Raw genomic sequence first — 20,617 nt, forward strand, 5'->3', positions numbered from 1 at the left:
GAATTACTTGACATTTTTGTCAACAATGTTTTGTGATTTCTTTTCTATTTTCAATAACAAATATAGTCAATAAAGCAGTTAAAATAATGTATCGAATCACTTCCTGGTTACAAAAATGAAAATTTCCATCTTGTATAACCAAAAGATATTGTTGATAGGATAGTCCTGAAACTGTTTTTAATGACGGAATCGGCATGTTATCGGAGCATCTGCTAAGTGTTTTGATTTTTTCCTAAATGAGGTTTGACAATTCAAATGGGTGATCAATCAGTGTAGCGACGCTATTATTAGATATGTTCCGTGGCCAATTAAGCTCTGATCGAGAGACGAAAGTAACGTCACAATACAGCAAAAACATTTAACACATATCAAAATATCCTTATTGGTTAATGTTGGAGTAAACGCATTGGACCTTAAGACGCATTGAAAAAGGTTTTTATAGTTTGTGAAACACACACAAAGAATCAGTTTCTTGCATTGAGCATGTAATAAAGATAATCAGAGCACTGAAATTGCTGAACGACTGGGACGATTGATGCGATATTATGTTTAATTATCAAAGCTAGTTGGACATCATCATCATCATCATCATCATCATCATCATCATCATCATCATCCGATAAGGGCAATTCCCTTTTATTAATATTATTTGTTGTATCATATCCAACAGCGTCATCAAAATAAACATCACCATGATAAGGCATAGAAATAGTATTTGTCCATAAATTCTGTGTTGTGATTCTTTTTCTTTAGATTGTGTTTGACACAACTTCATATGATTTTTACAAAATGGTTGTCACAAGAACGACAAAGACACCATAGATAATATTGAGTGCATTTAAATGCTGCACAAATGCGATTAACATAATACTGAAATGATCTGAAGAGAAGAATCGGGCTATATATGCCGACAAGGCTGCTTTGTTTGACCACGGGCTTATCAAATATCGAATTTTAGTGTTAGAAGTGTTGACTATTAATACATTAGCAAAGAATGATAAAAATGTTAATCCTGCATTAACATAAAAATTGTCTTCGAAAGTTCACTTATACTTCAATATTCTCATCGACTGGTTTCTGTTGGTTCTCTTGAGTATAAATATCAACTATAAATGGACTCAGTCGACATGTTCGTGTTCTTCTTAATAAAGACTAAGGCCTATAAAAGATTCAGTCTAAAAATAACATGGTTAAACAATTTGTTCATTTTTTGATATTAAACAATTAAAAAAAAAAACAGGCTTAAATAAAAACACATTATTTATATATTGACAGACGATCCTAACATTACATACGTGCAAACCTATCTAAGTGTATATTGAATACACTGCTAGATGCAATCCAGAATGAAATGTTCATATCCAAAACCGAGGAAAGAAGTACAGTTAATTTCTCACGTATTTCCAACTTAATTAGAGCAGTATCTTGAAGAACATTCATTATATTTCGAATCGATTGAGTGTATTGCATACCAGCTTACTTTCTGACAAAACGCGTACAAGCATTGAAATGGTATTCAGTGAAAAACTCATGTTTAAGTTGAATATCAAATTGTCCAAAAGTGATGTCATAGCCTTTGAGAGAAAGAATATATCACGAGGGCAAAATGCCGGATTTAGCTGTGTAATAGGTGAGAAAATATAATGTAAAAAATAGAAAAAGCGCTATCAAGTCCAAACACGGTGTAACGATTGTGTCAGAGAGAGAAAATTTCTAGGCGAAGGCGGGAAACAGCACGTAAGACACGTGCAGGATGTAGTGTAGACAGAGACCATACACAAGGAAATATGCCGCCAGAACAAACACGGATGATACCGAAAACTTGGTGAATAACCGGGAACCTTTGCTGGCTGAAAGAAAACAAAACAAAATAATTGGCAAACATCCAGATAATTTATATTTATTTCCTAAGAAATTGTATGCTTCTTTATGTGGGAGTATTGTTTTCGCGGATTACGATGCGTATTATCGCCTTTATAGTTCAGCTTCCAATCCAAAACATTGAAATCTCCATTCAACCGTGTGTGTATACCACGTGATGAATTGCGTCATAAATGCTACGTTGGAAAGCAATATTTTGCTTCGAATTAAGACTTTAAACAAAGATAACTTCACTATTTCTTCACCATTTTAAATGAATCATAGCGCAATCTACGCTGCTTACGGAGACCCGCCTTCGGTCTTTTACCAGAGTTTGATAGAGAGTTTAGTTTCTTAAAACACTTCGACAAACCTTTTCACAATACGGCCGTCTGACGGAGCACTGTCAAAACATTATCTGGAAACAGGTTTGTCAAAGTGTCTGATGAAACTAATCACCTTATCAAACTTCGGTAATGAAACGAAGGCGTGGCTCTTTAAGCGGCATGCATGTAGACTGCCCTTTGTTTTATTTAAAATTGTGTTGTAAAAGAAAAGTTATCTTTGATATAAGTGTTTATTTTAAGCAAAATGTTGCCGTCCGACGTAGCATATATGATTTTATTTATCACGTGGTATACACACACTGATTCAAACAAAACGGAAATAGATTTGAAAACCGCTTTAAAACGGTATCCTTGAAAAGGATTATTGCACCAACTTTAAACCTTTTAGTAATTACATGCATGAATCAATTTCTACGAAACCAACAACTCGAGGACATAGAAGTTGATTGAAAAACTATAACGCGACATGTCAATGTTTACCTTAATCCCGTACAACAACAAATCCCGTTCGCCTTACATACCTACTCCGTACGCAAGCTTTTCACATATGTACGGATTCAAATCAGTGCAGGCAACGTTTATGTAACTTCCGGCGAAAATGATGGTGGCACAATTTTCATTCCCCTTTGGAAAGTCAGGAGATTTCGACCATGGACTGAAAGTATGGCGTAAATAAGATATACATACATAAGGAAGGTTGTTATTTGACATCGTAATGTAAAGTATATTAAAAACTTTTTTCTTAAATGGGTAGTATACTGATAGACCAACTACAATGTAGGGTTGTACTAAGAATGCTAATTAAAAATAACATAGCAAACTACGTCACAAAGATATTTGAATACAATTTGAAAATCATCGACCCTTTGTTGTATATATTTGGAGTAATTCAAATCATGCTATAACTTTAATAGTTTGTCATTGTGTCACCAGTGTCCGTACAAAAATGGTTTAAAAACAACGGGTTAATAACGATCAATGCGATCAAGTAGCTGACCAATGGAATCAAAGAACATACATGAGGCCGTCGGCTGGCATTGGGTTAAAACTGGTGTCATACGTCCACAATCCTTCGTGACCAGCGTCAGTAAGACCCGTGTAAAACTCTTCCACCATAGTGTTGACCGCTGACAACGACTGTGCCACGAATGTCTACGAAAGAAAAGATTCTCATGATATTGCGTAACTGAATTGTGTTCATTTTGAGTGTCATGTAATGGTCGTCGTTCTGGTTGAATATGTGCCCTTTATGTCGAATCGGTGAGTAAATGGTATATGAAAATTATTATGTTTAACATGTCTCTGGAAGGCAGTCAAATGGAATATTGAAACCGACACGTGCATTGCGGCGTATAGAAATAGTTCTTGCATATCTTAATACCCTGGACGGTCTCATACAGTGTGTGAATACCACGTGTTAAATTGCATCATAAATGCTACGTCGGAAGGCAATATCTTGGCCTCGAATGAAGACTTAAAACAAATATAACTTTCCTATTTCTTCACCATTTTTAAGGGAACTTAGCAAAGTCTACGCCGCTTACAGAGCCCCGCATTGGGTCTTTTACCAGATTTATATTGAGAATGTAGTTTCTTAAAACACTTTGACAAACCTTTTAGCAATACGGCCGTCTGACGGAGCACTGTCAAAACATTATTTTGGAAACAGGTTTGTCGAAGTGTTTGATGGAACTAATCACCTTATCATTTTAAGCTACATATTGCCTTCTGACGTAGCATGTATGACGTAATTTATCACGTGGTATACACACACTGATATAGAATGTGAATTAGAATGTGATCGATGGCCTCGCGCCGCTCTTTGCCAACATCGAGATAAATCATATTTATTTAATCGTAACGATATCTTAGATAATCTTTGACAAACCATCGAAGCAAAATGAATATAACATTTTCGTACATTTACTACCCTTCTTAGAACCCATTTCGAGGATAAATGATCTGTATTTATTCACATCATAAAGAGCATATTTCAGGTCGTCTAACTAACTTAGAATACAACCTCATTGTCTGACATATTGTCAACGCAGGGATTGGACACAGGGAGTGTGTATCGGATATATGACAATCTCGTAGGTTGAAATTCTGAATGATTAAGCCTAGTACTTAAAGGCCTAGTTTTATAAGTGACCCCCCCCCAAAAAAAAATAATATATAAATAAATAAAATAAATAGATATAATATAATATACTTCTTAAACTAGGCCTTTAATGATTGCCTATCTGTAATTTCATTGGCTGATATTGTAGGTTTTATTCTGACTTATCATGTTTTTTTTATAGAAAAATTAGGAAGACAACATGTAAAAGTAGGTGTGTATCACTTTGTCAAATGATGACCAGCAGTCTTCAGATGAACAAAAAAACTGAAGTACAAGTAAGGACATTACCAATCGATATTTAGATAGTAAAACACAGAACTACATATACAAAACCAACTCACAAGTTCATCCTGAGTGTTGATTGCCAGCAGAAAGGAGTCGAACGGAGCGCTCTGCTGGTTACATCTGGCATGGGCTTCATCATATGTGGCCAGGTCAGTCCCTATGTAGTAGCAGTTAGTGAAGTCCCCTACGGTCTGACTTAACCAGCCAGAACTACACGGGGCATCTGCAATGTATATATTTATCTAGATGTATAAAGATCTAACGATATTGTTGTGGTGGTGCCAATATTTGGTCAAATCAGTCCCTATGGTGTAGCAGTTAGTGAAGTCGTCTACTGTCTTACTCATCCAAGCGGAACTGCATCGTGAATCTGTAATGTTTTATATATTTATCTAAATATAGAAAGCTCTAACGCAGCATCAAACATGTAGTTTTGTGGTTATGCCAACATGAGACCAAGTCAGTCCCTATACAGTAGCAGTTAGTGAAGTCGTCTACTGTAGTACTCAACGAAGCGGAACTGCATGGTGAATCTGTAATGTTTTAAGATCAATTTCAAGATTTTAAGATAAATATGTAGTGGTGTCATGAAATGTGACCAGTTCCGTGCCTATGTAGCGGTTAATCAATTCCCCTTCGGTTTAATTGAACCAGCCAGAAATTCATGTTCATTTAAATATTCAAAGAGAAATATTGTATCAAACATTCAGCGTTATAACATATTTCTGTGACGGTGCCATGAAATGAGAACCTGGTCAGTCCCCTTCAAGGAGTCAGTGTAGTCTTCTATAGTTCAAGGTAACCCAAATAGAACTACATGAGGCACTTGTTATGTATGTGTATTTTAAACAAAGAAAAAAACGTTGCTTCAAATTTGAATTTTTATTTGTCTGCTAGTGGTGCCATATTATGTGACTAGGTCAGTGTTTATGCAGTAGCGGTAAATGTAGTTGTCTAAGGCTATATAGTAGCAAGTCGTGTAGTAGCCTATGGTGATGTTGTAGTTGTTCGTGTAGACGCCAACAGTTAGTTTTGTCGCTTATGTCTAAAGAGTAGCAGTTAGTGTATTCGCATATTGCTATATTGTATTTGTTCGTGGGGTCGCCTATGACTATAGAGTAACAGTTCGTGCATGTGTTCGCCTATGGTTATAGAGTAGCAGTCTGGGTTGTCGCCGAGCAGTTAGTATTGCGCTTATGGCTAAAGAGTAGCAGTTAGTGTATTCGCATATTGCTATATTGTATTTGTTCGTGGGGTCGCCTATGACTATAGAGTAACAGTTCGTGCATGTGTTCGCCTATGGTTATAGAGTAGCAGTCCGGGTAGTCGCCGAGCAGTTAGTATTGCGCTTATGGCTAAAGAGTAACAGTTAGAAAAGTTGTCAATTACTATAGAGTAGCAATTTGTATAGTCGCTTATGACTGTAGAGTAGTTCGTGTAGTCGCCTATGACTATAGCAGTGTGTGAAGTCAGCTATGGTCTTACTGAGCAGAAAAGAACTACACGGGGCATATGTACACACCGACTGTATTTTAATGATTTACTTCAGTCTGATTGATGATTACACAGACTGTTTTGCCTGACAAATACATATAAACTGTTTATAAATAAATGTTAATACAAATATTGTATAAATCACTGCAATCGATCAAACGCTTGCCAACGCCCATACGTTTCCTCTGTTGATTAAAAAACATAATTTAAAACAATCCCAGGAAGAGTAATAGGACCCGATGGACACGATAATGTTTTATACAATGATCTCATATGTTGTTTATTCTATGAAAAATACCATTCTTTTTACACGACAATAACAACAATTCCCACATTAACGACTATACTACACAGAACATAACAACAGACGAGAGTGTATACCTTCCGAGTTATATTCACATACGTATCCCGCCTGTATCAGACAGTTGACGTCATTAAACTTGCCGGACTTCCGGATTATGGTGCATGCTTCGTTCCCCTTGTAGTTGTTAGGCTCGGCATTCCATTTACTGAGAAAAGAAAAAAAACGTCATAATCGTGTTTGCATGTGTAATACAGCTGACGTCATTAATATCGTTCTATTATTGTATGACGGTACTGGTTCTTGTTTACTGAAAACTAAAGCTTAAAGTTGTTTGGACAATGATACGTTGTTGTTGTTTTTTTTAAATAAGAAAAAGTCTTCTATAGATAAGTTAAAAAAAACTGTGTCTGTGTAGTTGAAATATTTATCCAAAAATGGCTAAGAAATATGACGAAGGATACAAAACAGTACGCATAAGACATATGACGCCAATAAACTGGGTCGTCCAGGCTTCACGTTTCATACCCAGTAAAACATAAAAAAACAATCACAACTGATTGATAAGAGGTTGCTGTGACTTAATAAAACTTAATTAGTGGTAATATCGCAAAAATCACCATGTGTGGCCTGCTGGATATTGGGACTTCTTAGAAGCAAACAATCTCCTTTAATTACGAAAACGAAATGTTAGGCTATACATTAACATTTAGATATACTTACACTAGTGTAAGGTTCGCTGGAGAGTTGTCCGCCCAGCGCCAGGTTTTAGCTTGCTGGTAATTGAGGCCCGTCCAATACCAAAGCCCACTATCAAACATTGCATTCTGGGCCTCCACCCAGGACTGAAAAACAGACGCTAGGAAACGTGTATAATTTAAAGTGAAACTACTTAATCTTAGTCAACTGTTGTACGGTCCCAATCATATGTGTACCATATTATTTAAATGATCGATTTCCTTCGATTAATAAACAAAAATCACTTATTTATCGTCATTGAAATCAAAGAGACAAATGCTTCAAGGGTATGGGATTATAAGACTTAGTATGTATCATATATTTCCGGTACGGAGAGAAAATCCGACCCGAGGGCACGCGCGTAAGCCGGTAACGAGGCTTGCCCTAGGGTCGGATTTTCTCTGTCTAACTTTACCTTTTTGTCGAAGGAGTCTACTTTTATCAGATCTGCCCCAGCGCTTTTGCATATCGATCGCGCGTCCGCCCAGGATTCCCGTTGTGTTGTTTCAAAATGGTAACAATAACGGCCGGCACGTGTCCAGGAGGACGGGCACCCCAGACCCGGAAGGACAACTGAGGACACTGAAGGGAAACGGTGGTTTGTATTTCAAAATCATGAATCACGGTTAAACAATGAATTAGTTCATTGGGTCAGGAACGACTCTTTTACAAAATTTGATTATGATTTCGAACTTAAAAGTTAGTATGCTGGCGTTCTTTTTTAAAGATAGCCATACATGCTTTTAAATGCAAAGCCATACTCGCTTTAAAGTCGTTTTGAAACGTAAAACCATGGTCGTTTTGAAACGTAAAACCATAGTCGTTTTGAAACGTAAAACCATGGTCGTTTTGAAAGGTAAAACCATGGTCGTTTTGAAACGTAAAACCATGGTCGTTTTGGAACGTAAAACCATAAGGGTTTTGGAACGTAAAACCATGGTCGTTTTGGAACGTAAAACCATGGTCGTTTTGGAACGTAAAACCATAGTGGTTTTGGAACGTAAAACCATGGTCGTTTTGGAACGTAAAACCATGGTCGTTTTGGAACGTGAAACCATGGTCGTTTTGAAACGTAAAACCATGGTCGTTTTGGAACGTAAAACCATAAGGGTTTTGGAACGTAAAACCATGGTCGTTTTGGAACGTAAAACCATAGTGGTTTTGGAACGTAAAACCATGGTCGTTTTGAAACGTAAAACAATAGTAGTTTTGGAACGTAAAACCATGGTCGTTTTGGAACATAAAACCATGGTCGTTTTGGAACGTGAAACCATGGTCGTTTTGAAACGTAAAACCATGGTCGTTTTGGAACGTGAAACCATGGTCGTTTTGAAACGTAAAACCATGGTCGTTTTGGAATGTAAGACAATAGTAGTTTTGGAACGTAAAACCATTGTGGTTTTGGAACGTAAAACCATAGTGGTTTTGGAACGTAAAACCATGGTCGTTTTGGAACGTAAAACCATGGTCGTTTTGGAACGTAAAACCATGGTCGTTTTGGAACGTAAAACCATGGTCGTTTTGAAACGTAAAACCATGGTCGTTTTGAAACGTAAAACCATTGTCGTTTTGAAACGTAAACCCATAGTGGTTTTGGAACGTAAAACCATTGTCGTTTTGAAACGTAAAACCATGTTCGTTTTGAAACGTAAAATCATGGTCGTTTTGAAACGTAAAACCATAGTGGTTTTGGAACGTAAGACAATAGTCGTTTTCGAACGTAAAACCATAGTCACTTTGGAACGTAAAAACCATAGTGGTTTTGGAACATAAAACCATAGTCACTTTGGAACCAGGGGCGTAGCTTGACGAAAGTATATGTGTAGGCCACTTTCTGAGGAGGTGGGGGGGGGGGGGTCACGAGGGCATGCATCCCCGGGATTTCGTTTTAGCTAGGTGGTCTTGGGTGAATTTTAGCGTATATTTCTTTGTTGTAAAAACATTAATGAGAGTAACGATATCAGTATGTTTTACCTTTAATAAATGTTTTATGTAATGAACAGCGTCAAAGTGCAGACTACTGGTATGCACATTTCGACAAATCATATACGTAACATTAATGTCGTATGCATGTATATTTTAGTGAAAAGGAAAACGATAGATTTTAAATACCTGGTTTCCGATATATTAATTAAGTTTTTATTGCAGATTTGGCATTTTTTTTCTGAAAATTGTGTAGGCCGCGGCCTACACGGCCTATAGGAAGCTACGCCCCTGGGAACGTAAAAACCATAGTGGTTTTGGAACGTAAAACTTTAGTCGTTTTGGAACGTTAAACAAACCATAGTCGTTTTGGAACGTAAAACCATAGTCGTAAAGTAAAGCAATATTCTATTTACAAGGTAAAACCTAAATCTATTTCAAGTTAAAACCATAGTCGTTTTGAAAAATCAACACATACTTGATTTAAATAGTTAAAATCTTACTCACTTTAAAGGTAGGACCATACCCACTTTCAAAGGTTAAACCATACCCATTTTCAAACGCTAAATCATACTCTTTTTAAAAGGCAAAACCGTGTTCATTTTTAATGTACAAGTATATTCGCTCATACCATCATTTTCCTTCTGGCAGATGTACGACACCGACTTGTTACAGTTGAAGTCCGCCATTGACCCGACGCTGTTGGTATACACACACCTCTCCTTGGCTCCGAGATTGTTCCATTCTGACGCCCAGAACCTAAAAAAGAAGGATTAGTTCAGTTTAAACATATTTATTTTACAATGATTACAATTTATATTAATCACTCTCATTGGCACGATTTTACGCGAGAGTGTGGTTTTGTATTTTGGGGGATACCGGAGTACCCGGAGGTAACCCAGCTTGGTCGGTTTTGTGACCACAAGTCGAACAAGAAGGATTAGCTGGGTTGGTTTAAATATTTATTTGTTATCTATAATGTGAACGATAAAACTACTAAGGCAAATTACGTAAATAATGATAGCATGGTTGTATGCCATCAGATTTGTATTTCGAAGCTTACTTAATGCCATCCATTCCTATTTGCCTTATGGTCATTGTCCCAAACATATTTGCTATAAAGACGAGAACAATTTGATAAAACACATACTATTAGACCGGTATAAATTAATTGCAAGATTTTCAACCAAAAGTTTTTTAAAAGGGGGCGGGCTGACATTTTATTTGTTATTCTTCTTAGAAGACTGTTTCGCCGTTTCATGCTATCTTTTTTGCATAAGGGACCATAAATATGTGTGTCTAGATGAACCACGTACACGATCATAACAATTCTCCCTTTTTACATGTGAATATTATACGACAAAGTAGGTGTGAATAAATGGACAGTACCAGACCGATACGCAAAATCAGACCATAGTTCAACATTCTTATTTCAGTCAATAAAGTTTGAGGGGCGGCGTAAAAACGAGGGGACGGGCGGGGATAAAAAAAAACTAGCATTGAATTCATAATCGCCTTATTTCTAGTAGTTTGTACTCTTCCCAACATCTCTACGCGTAAATGCCAAAAAAAATCCATCATTCTATCATCGTCGGTTTTATGGCAATTTCTAATAAAGTAGCAAAGTCATTATCAGGCTGAAACTGCAGAAATTTATTATTATAATAACATACTTACATGCTAAACACAATTTAATACTCACGCAAGGCTGCCAATGGGTCGTCCGTCCGTCCACTTGAACTGTCCCTCGGTTTGGTTGTCTGTCAGTCCAATCCACCAAATCTCTGACGTCAGAGATATTAATGGTAGTTGGTACCGTATATAATTCTGGAAAAGGTTACATTCCACCGATACTTATAGAAGGAATGTGTATATACAGATGGTAATAGAGAAACTTGAAATGTAAACAATTTAAAGTTAGGTTGCCTTCACTTGTGTCAACTGAGTATATTGATGGCTTATTTCGTTTAATCTGAAAGTGACACTTTATTACGGGCCGATTGTTCAGAACTTAGTGAAAGTTAATCTTGTATGTTATTTACGTGAATTATTTGATGATGTTATAAATAGTTGTCTCAAATCTTGTAAGGAACACAGCAGATCAAAATATATCAATTAAACTTAGCAGAAAACTCTGCTAAAAGACCAAAGGCGGGCCTATGTAAGCGCCATGTTTCATTTAAAATGGTCCTCCCGTCACCCAAGAGGTGTTGGGTTCGATCCCCACTAGGGGTACTTTCTCATGGCACCTCAAAAGGACACAGTACTGGTTCATGCACAGACTCGAGAGTGGTTCAGCTTTCGACACAATCGAGCTAAAATAAATTAGTGTATAGTAACATAATACTTATTTAAAGACATACAATTAACACAAAGACACAACCATAATACGTAAATTCTGTAGTCGAAGGCACGCATACCAGTTCGGCCTGAGTTTCTATGAATAGAAGATGCGGCGTTATTCCCTGAGCCCCGGTCATACCCTGCAACACCGTCTGACATTTCTGATTGGCATCCGTCCACTTGAGCATGCTCCACGGATCTCCGAGACCCGCCGGAAATAGGTAACAACCACCGGAAAAGTTTAACCAGCCGGAAAGACAGGAACCTCCTGTGATTTGAATGTGATAATGTGCTTGAACAGTCAAAACTCGCTATGTCGATGTCGTAGGGACGAAAAATACTTCGAGATAACGAACATTCGAGATAACCGAAATATAAAAAAGTGTATACCTTAACATTACACATTCGGCATTGCGGTTTTCGTCTGTAGTTTTGCCATACCCAAAGCGAACCATTTAACTATACGATGGGCGAGCCAAGCAGTCATAACCTTATCAAAAACCCTGTTTACAGGGACTCCCTCATCGTTTGTTAATGCACTTTTAATTAAGTAAAATACGAAATAGAGTGTGGCAAATATTTAGAAGTGTCAAAACTAAGATACTGACAGCTGAAACCCTTCAAAAAATGTTGATATTCGCTCAAATATTTTTATCGTCTTTGAAGACTACACTTTTGAATATCGTAAGTAACAAATTCAGAAAATTATTGCAGCCTGATTGGTTGATGGATAGTATCACGTGCTGTTTCCGATGTATTCGATAAAGGTTATAATTTACATAAACTATTGGAAAAGTCCTTGTGGCCGAGTGGTGAAGGCATCAGTTATATATTTTTTCTTGACTGTACAGGCTTGGGTTCGCTCCCCGCTACAACCAGAATATCTTTAATTTCATACTTAAATTTATTTATAATCTGCAATTTTGGTATCAAAAAATTAACTAAATAATATTGAAGTGTTTTCAGATGCAATACCGGAAAAATATTTTTGGCCCAAACAATAGCTTATCCCTTTGAAGCAGCACTCTCACAGATTTACTGTTATGACAATTGTTTTTATTTTTTGTCTTGGATTGAGCAAAGTTTTTCGTAAATATTAGCTAACCAGTGATATAAGCCTGCTGACAAAAGATCAGATCGCAAATTTTCATATTTCCGTTTGAAAATTATTGTTTTATGCCTTAAAGCGTTACTAACGGTTTAGGAAAAATGCAAAAAAACATCAATTTTTTAACTTAAAAATGAAAATCTGCGATCTGATTTTGTCAGCAGACTTACATCACTGGTTTCCATGCATCACCATAAATTGGCTCGTTCCAAGACAAAAAATAAAAAAAAAAGTTTGTAAAATGTTTAATCTGTGCAGCTTTATAGGCTCACGGCCTAATATACAACTTACAAACAAAACACAGAAACATCACACGTGCATCAATGAAACGAGTCTACTGGAAGTATATACTAGTTTATGAATATCTAACCCCAACATTTATCGATAATTGCTTAACGAAAAAAAATTGCAAATCATTTAGATCACACATGGTATAGCTGATATGTATGACTTTGTGTTTAACATGACAGAACATGGGACGGGAATACTTTTATCATACACAATAAAGGTTGATGAAGAGCATCTGATATAGGTTCAGAAAGTAAGATACAAGCGATATTTTGGCGCTATTTAACAGAGGAAAATGTGGCCACGTAGCTATTTATTAACAAACTATTAAAGGAAATACTGTTTATCTGTACCTTAATCATGCAACTTTTTATATTTATCATTAAAGTCAATTGGGTTAAACATGATAATGCATTAAAAAATGCATCAACCTTTAATCTTTCATGCATTGCGTATGCCCTTCATTAGAAAATTCAAATACTTTACTTGAGTGTGAACCGACTCGTCGACTCAAATACTTGCATACAATACGGACTGACTCGCCTACTCCGATACTTTCATACAATACGGACTGACTCGCCTACTCCGATACTTTCATACAATACGGACTGACTCGCCTACTCCCATACTTTCATACAAGGAGATCTGACTCGACTACGCCCATACTTTCATACAAGGAGCACTGACTCAGCTACTCCCACACTTTTTATACGGAGCACTGACTCGTCTACTCCCATACTTTTATACAAGGAGCACTGACTCGGCTACTCCCATACTTTCATACAAGGAGATCTGACTCAGCTACTCCCATACTTTCATACAAGGAGCACCGACTCAGCTACTCCCACACTTTGTACAATGAGATCTGACTCGTCTTCTCCGATACATTCATACAAGGAGCACTGACGCGGATACTCCAATACTTCCATACAAGGAGCACTGACTCGGATACTCCAAAACTTTCATACAAGGAGCACTGACTCGGCTACTCCCACACTTTCATACAATGAGCACTGACTCGTCTACTCCAATACTTTCTTACAAAGAGCACTGACTCGTCTACTCCAATACTTTCTTGCAAGGAGCACTGACTCAGCTACTCCAATACTTTCTTACAAAGAGCACTGACTCAGCTACTCCTACATATTCTTACAAGGAGCACTGACTCGTCTACTCCAATACTTTCTTACAAGGAGCACTGACCTGTCTTCTCCAATACTTTCTTGCAAGGAGCACTAACTCAGCTACTCCTACACTTTCTTACAAGGAGCACTGACTCGTCTACTCCAATACTTTCTTACCAGGAGCACTGACTCAGCTACTCCCACACTTTTATACAAGGAACACTGACTCGTCTACTCCAATACTTTTATACAAGGAAATCTGACTCGGCTTCTCCCATACTTTCATACAAGGAGATCTGACTCGTTTACGCCACTACTTTCATACAAGGAGCACTGACTCGACTACTCCCACACTTTTATACAAGGAGCACTGACTCGTCTACTCCAATACTTTTATACATGGAACACTGACTCGGCTACTCCCATACTTTCATAAAAGGAGATCTGACTCAGCTACTCCCATACTTTTATACAAGGAGATCTGACTCAGCTACTCCCATACTTTTATACAAGGAGATCTGACTCGTCTTCTCCAATACTTTCATACAAGGAGCACTGACTCGGCTACTCGCTCACTTTCATACAATAAGCACCGACTTGTCTACTCCAATACTTTCTTGCAAGGAGCACTGACTCAGATACTCCTATACTTGTTTACAAGGAGCACCGACTCGTCTACTCCAATACTTTTTTACAAGGAGCACTAATACGTCTACTCCAATACTTTCTTGCAGGGAGCACTGACTCAGCTACTCCGATACTTTTTTACAAAGAGCACTGACTCAGCTACTCCAATACTTTCTTACAAAGAGCACTGACTCAGCTACTCCTACACTTTCTTACAAGGAGCACTGACTCGTCTACTCCAATATTTTCTTACAAGGAGCACTGACTGGTCTACTCCAATACTTTCTTGCAAGGAGCACTGACTCGCCTACTCCCATACTTTCATACAAGGAGATCTGACTCGACTACGCCCATACTTTCATACAAGGAGCACTGCCTCAGCTACTCCCACACTTTTATACAAGGAGCACTGACTCGTCTACTCCCATACTTTTATACAAGGAGCACTGACTCGGCTACTCCCATACTTTCATACAAGGAAATCTGACTCAGCTACTCCCATACTTTCATACAAGGAGCACTGACTCAGCTACTCCCACACTTTTATACAGGGAGATCTGACTCGTCTTCTCCCACACTTTCATACAAGGAGCACTGACTCGGCTACTCCCACACTTTCATACAATGAGCACTGACTCGTCTACTCCAATACTTTCTTGCAAGGAGCACTGACTCAGCTACTCCTACACGTTCGTACAAGGAGCACTGACTCGTCTACTCCAATCCTTTTTTACAAGGAGCACTGACTCGTGTACTCCAATACTTTCTTGCAGGGAGCACTGACTCAGCTACTCCAATACTTTCTTACAAAGAGCACTGACTCAGCTACTCCTACACTTTCTTACAAGGAGCACTGACTCGTCTACTCCAATACTTTAATACAATGCGGACTGACTCGTCTACTCCGATACTTTCATACAATGCGCACTGACTGGTCTACTCCGATACTTTTATACAATGCACACTGACTGGGGTACTCCAATACATTCATACAATGCGCACTGACTAGGATACTCCAATACTTTCATACAGCGAGATCTGACTCGTCTACTCCAATACTTTCTTGCAAGGAGCACTGACTCAGCTACTCCTACACTTTCTTACAAGGAGCACTGCCTCGTCTACTCCAATACTTTCTTACAAGGAGCACTGACTCAGCTACTCCAATACTTTCTTGCAAGGAGCACTGACTCAGCTACTCCCACACTCTTACACAAGGACCACTGACTCAGCTACTCCCATACTTTTATTGAAGGAGATCTGACTCGGCTACTCCAATACTTTTATACAAGGAAATCTGACTCAGCTACTCCCATACTTTTATACAAGGAGATCTGACTCGGCTACTCCCATACTTTCATACAAGGAGATCTGACTCAGCTACTCCCATACTTTTATACAAGGAGATCTGACTCAGCTACTCCCATACTTTTATACAAGGAGATCTGACTCGGCTACTCCCATACTTTCTTACAAGGAGATCTGACTCAGCTACTCCAATACTTTTATACAAGGAGCACTGACTCAGCTACTCCCATACTTTCATACAAGGAGCACTGACTCAGCTACTCCCATACTTTTATACCAGGAACACTGACTTGGCTACTCCCATACTTTTATACAAGGAAATCTGACTCAGCTACTCCCATACTTTTATACAAGGAAATCTGACTTGGCTACTCCCATACTTTTATACAAGGAGATCTGACTCGGCTACTCCCATACTTCCATACAAGGAGCACTGACTCGGCTACTCCTACACTTTCTTACAAGGAGCACTGACTCGGCTACTCCTACACTTTCTTACAAGGAGCACTGACTCGTCTACTCCAATACTTTCTTGCAAGGAGCACTGACTCAGCTACTCCTACACTTTCTTACAAGGAGCACTGACTCGTCTACTCCAATTCTTTCTTACAAGGAGCACTGACTCTTCAACTCCAATACTTTCTTGCAGGGAGCACTGACTCAGCTACTCCAATACTTTCTTACAAGGAACACTGACTCGTCTACTCCTATACTTTTATACAAGGAAATCTGACTCGGCTTCTCCCATACTTTTATACAAGGAGATCTGACTCAGCTACTCCCATACTTTCATACAAGGAGATCTGACTCAGCTAATCCCATACTTTCATACAAGGAGATCTGACTCGACTACTCCCATACTTTCATACAAGGAGCACTGACTCAGCTACTCCCACACTTTTATACAAGGAGCACTGACTCGTCTACTCCCATACTTTTATACAAGGAGCTCTGACTCGGCTACTCCCATACTTTCATACAAGGAGATCTGACTCAGCTACTCCCATACTTTCATCCAAGGAGATCTGACTCAGCTACTCCCATATTTTCATACAATCAGATCTGACTCAGCTACTCCCATATTTTCATACAAGGAGATCTGACTCAGCTACTCCCACACTTTCATACAAGGAGCACTGACTCGTCTACTCCAATACTTTCATACAAGAAGCACTGACTCTGCTACTCCAACACTTTCATACAAGAAGCACTGACTCGGCTACTCCCATACTTTCATACAAGGAGCACCGACTAGGCTTCTCCAATACATTCATTTCAAAGCGCACTTACTCGTCTATTCCAACACTTTCAAACAAACACACAATGTGCTTATTGGATAACCATCGAAATAAATTATCAATGATTTATTGAGAGAAACTACATGTACAATGAAAACACATGACGGTTGTACAATAGGTTTGAATAATCTTCGTCCTTTATGTTTGCACCAAACTACAATCATTTTGGTATAACAAATTCTGCAAACCTTGCATGGGGTATTCACATATATATCTGTATCTGTCCGAGCAGCGTTCGTCTGTCAGGCTGCCCTGTTCATTCAGAGCAGCGCAATTCTGGAGGTGCTTTGTGTCGTCTGGTTCACGAATCCAGTTACTGTAAAATACCAGGCTACGGTTAACAAGAGTATAAATGTTGTTCTTAATAGAAGTTAATACATATTTCCTATCTTTTTAGTACTCTTACATGGTGATTCTATAATATGGCTCCCGGGGAGTATAAATGTTTTACAAAAAATAATTCAATACATATTTCCATTTTTTTCAATACTCTCGCCTGTTATTCTGTAATATGACCCCAGTTGTAACAATGTTTTTTCGTTTCCTTCCTTACTGACTAGTGAATTTGATTACTGGAAAGGCCGATTATTTATATACTTAGGCCAAAAGACGGATCCTCAATTTGATATCATTCAGTATCACAGATTCAGATAATATTTTACGGATTATATATTTCATTGAGGTTCTCCCATCAAAACATTTAGGTAGAGGCCCGTAAATACAATGTTGGGGCCCGTACTTACCATGTTGATACAGCACCGCACTTACTATATTGGTAGTGGCACGAATTACGATGTTGGAAGAGGCCCGTCATAACAAAAATGTTTAAGGCCCATACTTACATTATTGGTAGAGGCCGGAACTTACAATGTTATTTGAGGACCGTATTTACAATGTTGTTTGAGGCCCGTATTAACAATGATGTTTGGGGCCCGTATTATAGTGCTGGTACAGGTTCGTACTTACAATGTTTGAGGAGGCCCGTACTTATATTGCTGGTAGGTGCCAGTAATTACAATGTTGGTAGAGACCCGTATTTATATTGCTGGTAAAGGCCCGTACTTACAATATAAGAAGAGGCCCGTTCTTATAATGCTAGTTGAGGCCAGTACTAAAATTGTTGGTAGAGGCCCGTACTTATATTGCTGGTAGAGGCTCGTACTTACAATATTGATAGAGCACCTTATTTACAATGTTCGTAGGGGCCCGTACTTACAATATGGAGGGATCTTCAACCTGCGAGGCATACATTCCAGTATCCCAGACCCATATTTGCGGATTGGATATATCATTGAGGCCCGTCCACCACCGTGTGTCGTTACTTGTAGCTAGAAGCTGCTTGACATCTTGCTGAAGTTATAAAGGGAGTTTCTGATTTGGATATCTTTAATATTTTCGTTTGAAGGAAGTTATCTGTTGAAAGTTAAACATACTATATGTGTAATAGTTTTAGCCACATTTATATGTTGTCATAGTTAACTCTCCTCCTCCACCTGGCATCTCTGCCATTTCCTCCTCCTCCTCCTCCTCCTCCTCCTCCTCCTCCTCCTCCTCCTCCTCCTCCTCCTCCTCATCATCATCATCATCATCATCATCATCATCATCATCATCATCATCATCATAATCATAATCACCACCACCACCACCAAAACAAAAACCACCACCACCACCACCACCACCACCACCGACACCACCACCAAGGACGACAGTTTACCACAACATATTGGTCGTACGGCCGTAGCAGCATTGAGTCGAGTTTGTTGCATTCAGACGTTGCAGCGGCCCACGTCAACATAGCGTCTCCTATCCGGTAACAATACGTTTGACCGACGGCCTGCCATCCCGGTTCGCACTCAGTTGAAATGCCTGCAAAACATTTGCAAATAATCAAACCATGGTGTCTGAGGTAATAAGGTCTGCGTGTTCATATTGGCTGCATTAAAGCTTAATCCAAACGCATCCCTCCCTCCCCTCATGCGGTGTTTTAAGAGACTTTGGAAGTGAATATGTTGAAAGTTACCATCATACGGTTAGCCATATAAGGGGGTGAAGGGATGCACTGGTCGAGCCACAACGTGTATATACCGCTTCACTCGATTAAACTCAATAACTGCTTACTGCCAATTTAAATAAATAAATAAATGTATTGGAAAACTGGAGAAATATTGTCTTCCATTGGACAAAATAGAATGTTGACCACTAAACAATGATAATGTAATCAGGATATTCGAATGTGCATATTTAGGGAAAGGAAGTGCATCCAGTGCAATGCGATTTTGTCGATGACTTCATGTACGTACCGTGAATTGTAGCCAGCATTAATATAATCCACGATTTAAAGTTCGTTTTTAAAATTATAAGACTCATTTTTGTCACTGATTTCAAAGAAAAATTTCCAAACAAAGATATGATTATGATATAAGGTCCCAAACTTGTAGTCTTTCAGATCATATTTAAATATTAAAAATAAATTTATGAAACAGTGTCATTTACTTTAACATTTCAATGGTGACCAATTTTTATACTATCATAGCTGTTATCATTAAATGGTTAAGATACAGCGGTTGTACAGCAAAGGTACATCTACGCACATTATCAATTTTTATTTTATCTCATTCTGAACCTCAATTTTTGGTTTAGACCAATATAAATTAATTACTGGATTTTCATTCTTTTTTCCTTTAAAAAGGGGACGTGCCATGTATTTTTTCTTTGATGACCGTTTCACCGTTGCATATATATGTTCATGCTCTTTCTTAATGCATAAGGGACCATATACATACGGTTCCGGACAAACCACTAGCACGAAAGTAACATTTATTCCTTTAACATGTAGATATTATACTTCGACACCATAGGTATGAATAAACGCCTTTCCCGGACACTACGGGGCCAATAAGCAAATACAATACCTTTTTTAAGTCAAAGAATTTTAAGGGGCAGCGGAAAAAAGCGGGAGCAGGTGGGGATGTAAATCTAGCAGTTGATTTATAGTCGCCTAATTTAAAGTTTCTGGATTTTTCTCGAAACAAATGTAATAACTGGTATTTTGGTAGATAGTGATTTATTTAAACTATTGTTTCAAAATCATATTATATTATATATGTCCTAACAAATACTGCTCATATATAAATGTATATGTATTATAACACGTTGAAATAAGTAATTGAATGTAGAGTTACATAATAATTAAGTAAATTAGCAATATATAACCGTAAGGAACTGCATGACATTACTTGAAAAGCGTTCTGGTTACGCTTTTGAATGTAATACATGCATTTTACAGATCAACAATTTCATAAACGGTGTAGTATTATCATAAATGGTTGATATCACTAACTTATATGAGATAAAAACTGAACCTCACTGAAATTTAGATAACTTTTAAATAGGACGATTTATTAATATTAATATATTTGTATATGTATATTTAACACGCTAGTATTCTGTA

At 38.0% G+C, this 20,617-nt stretch overlaps 1 protein-coding gene across 1 annotated transcript; it reads right to left on the reverse strand.

Annotated features, from left to right (window-relative positions):
- Positions 1-615: 615 nt before the first annotated feature.
- LOC128212047 (C-type mannose receptor 2-like) lies at positions 616-19,587 on the reverse strand. The gene is made up of 14 exons (XM_052917290.1): positions 19,467-19,587; positions 18,881-19,032; positions 18,383-18,516; positions 17,355-17,482; positions 11,491-11,681; positions 10,773-10,897; positions 9,702-9,829; positions 7,563-7,729; positions 7,133-7,254; positions 6,490-6,617; positions 4,671-4,837; positions 3,226-3,359; positions 2,729-2,862; positions 616-1,850 (listed from the first exon to the last, which is right to left on the reverse strand). The coding sequence occupies exons 1-14, from the start codon at positions 19,531-19,533 to the stop codon at positions 1,714-1,716; spliced, it is 1,914 nt and encodes a 637-aa protein (XP_052773250.1). The 5' UTR covers positions 19,534-19,587; the 3' UTR covers positions 616-1,713.
- Positions 19,588-20,617: the final 1,030 nt, after the last annotated feature.

This window comes from Mya arenaria, chromosome 12 (assembly GCF_026914265.1).
Source record: "Mya arenaria isolate MELC-2E11 chromosome 12, ASM2691426v1".
Classification (NCBI taxonomy): domain Eukaryota; kingdom Metazoa; phylum Mollusca; class Bivalvia; order Myida; family Myidae; genus Mya; species Mya arenaria.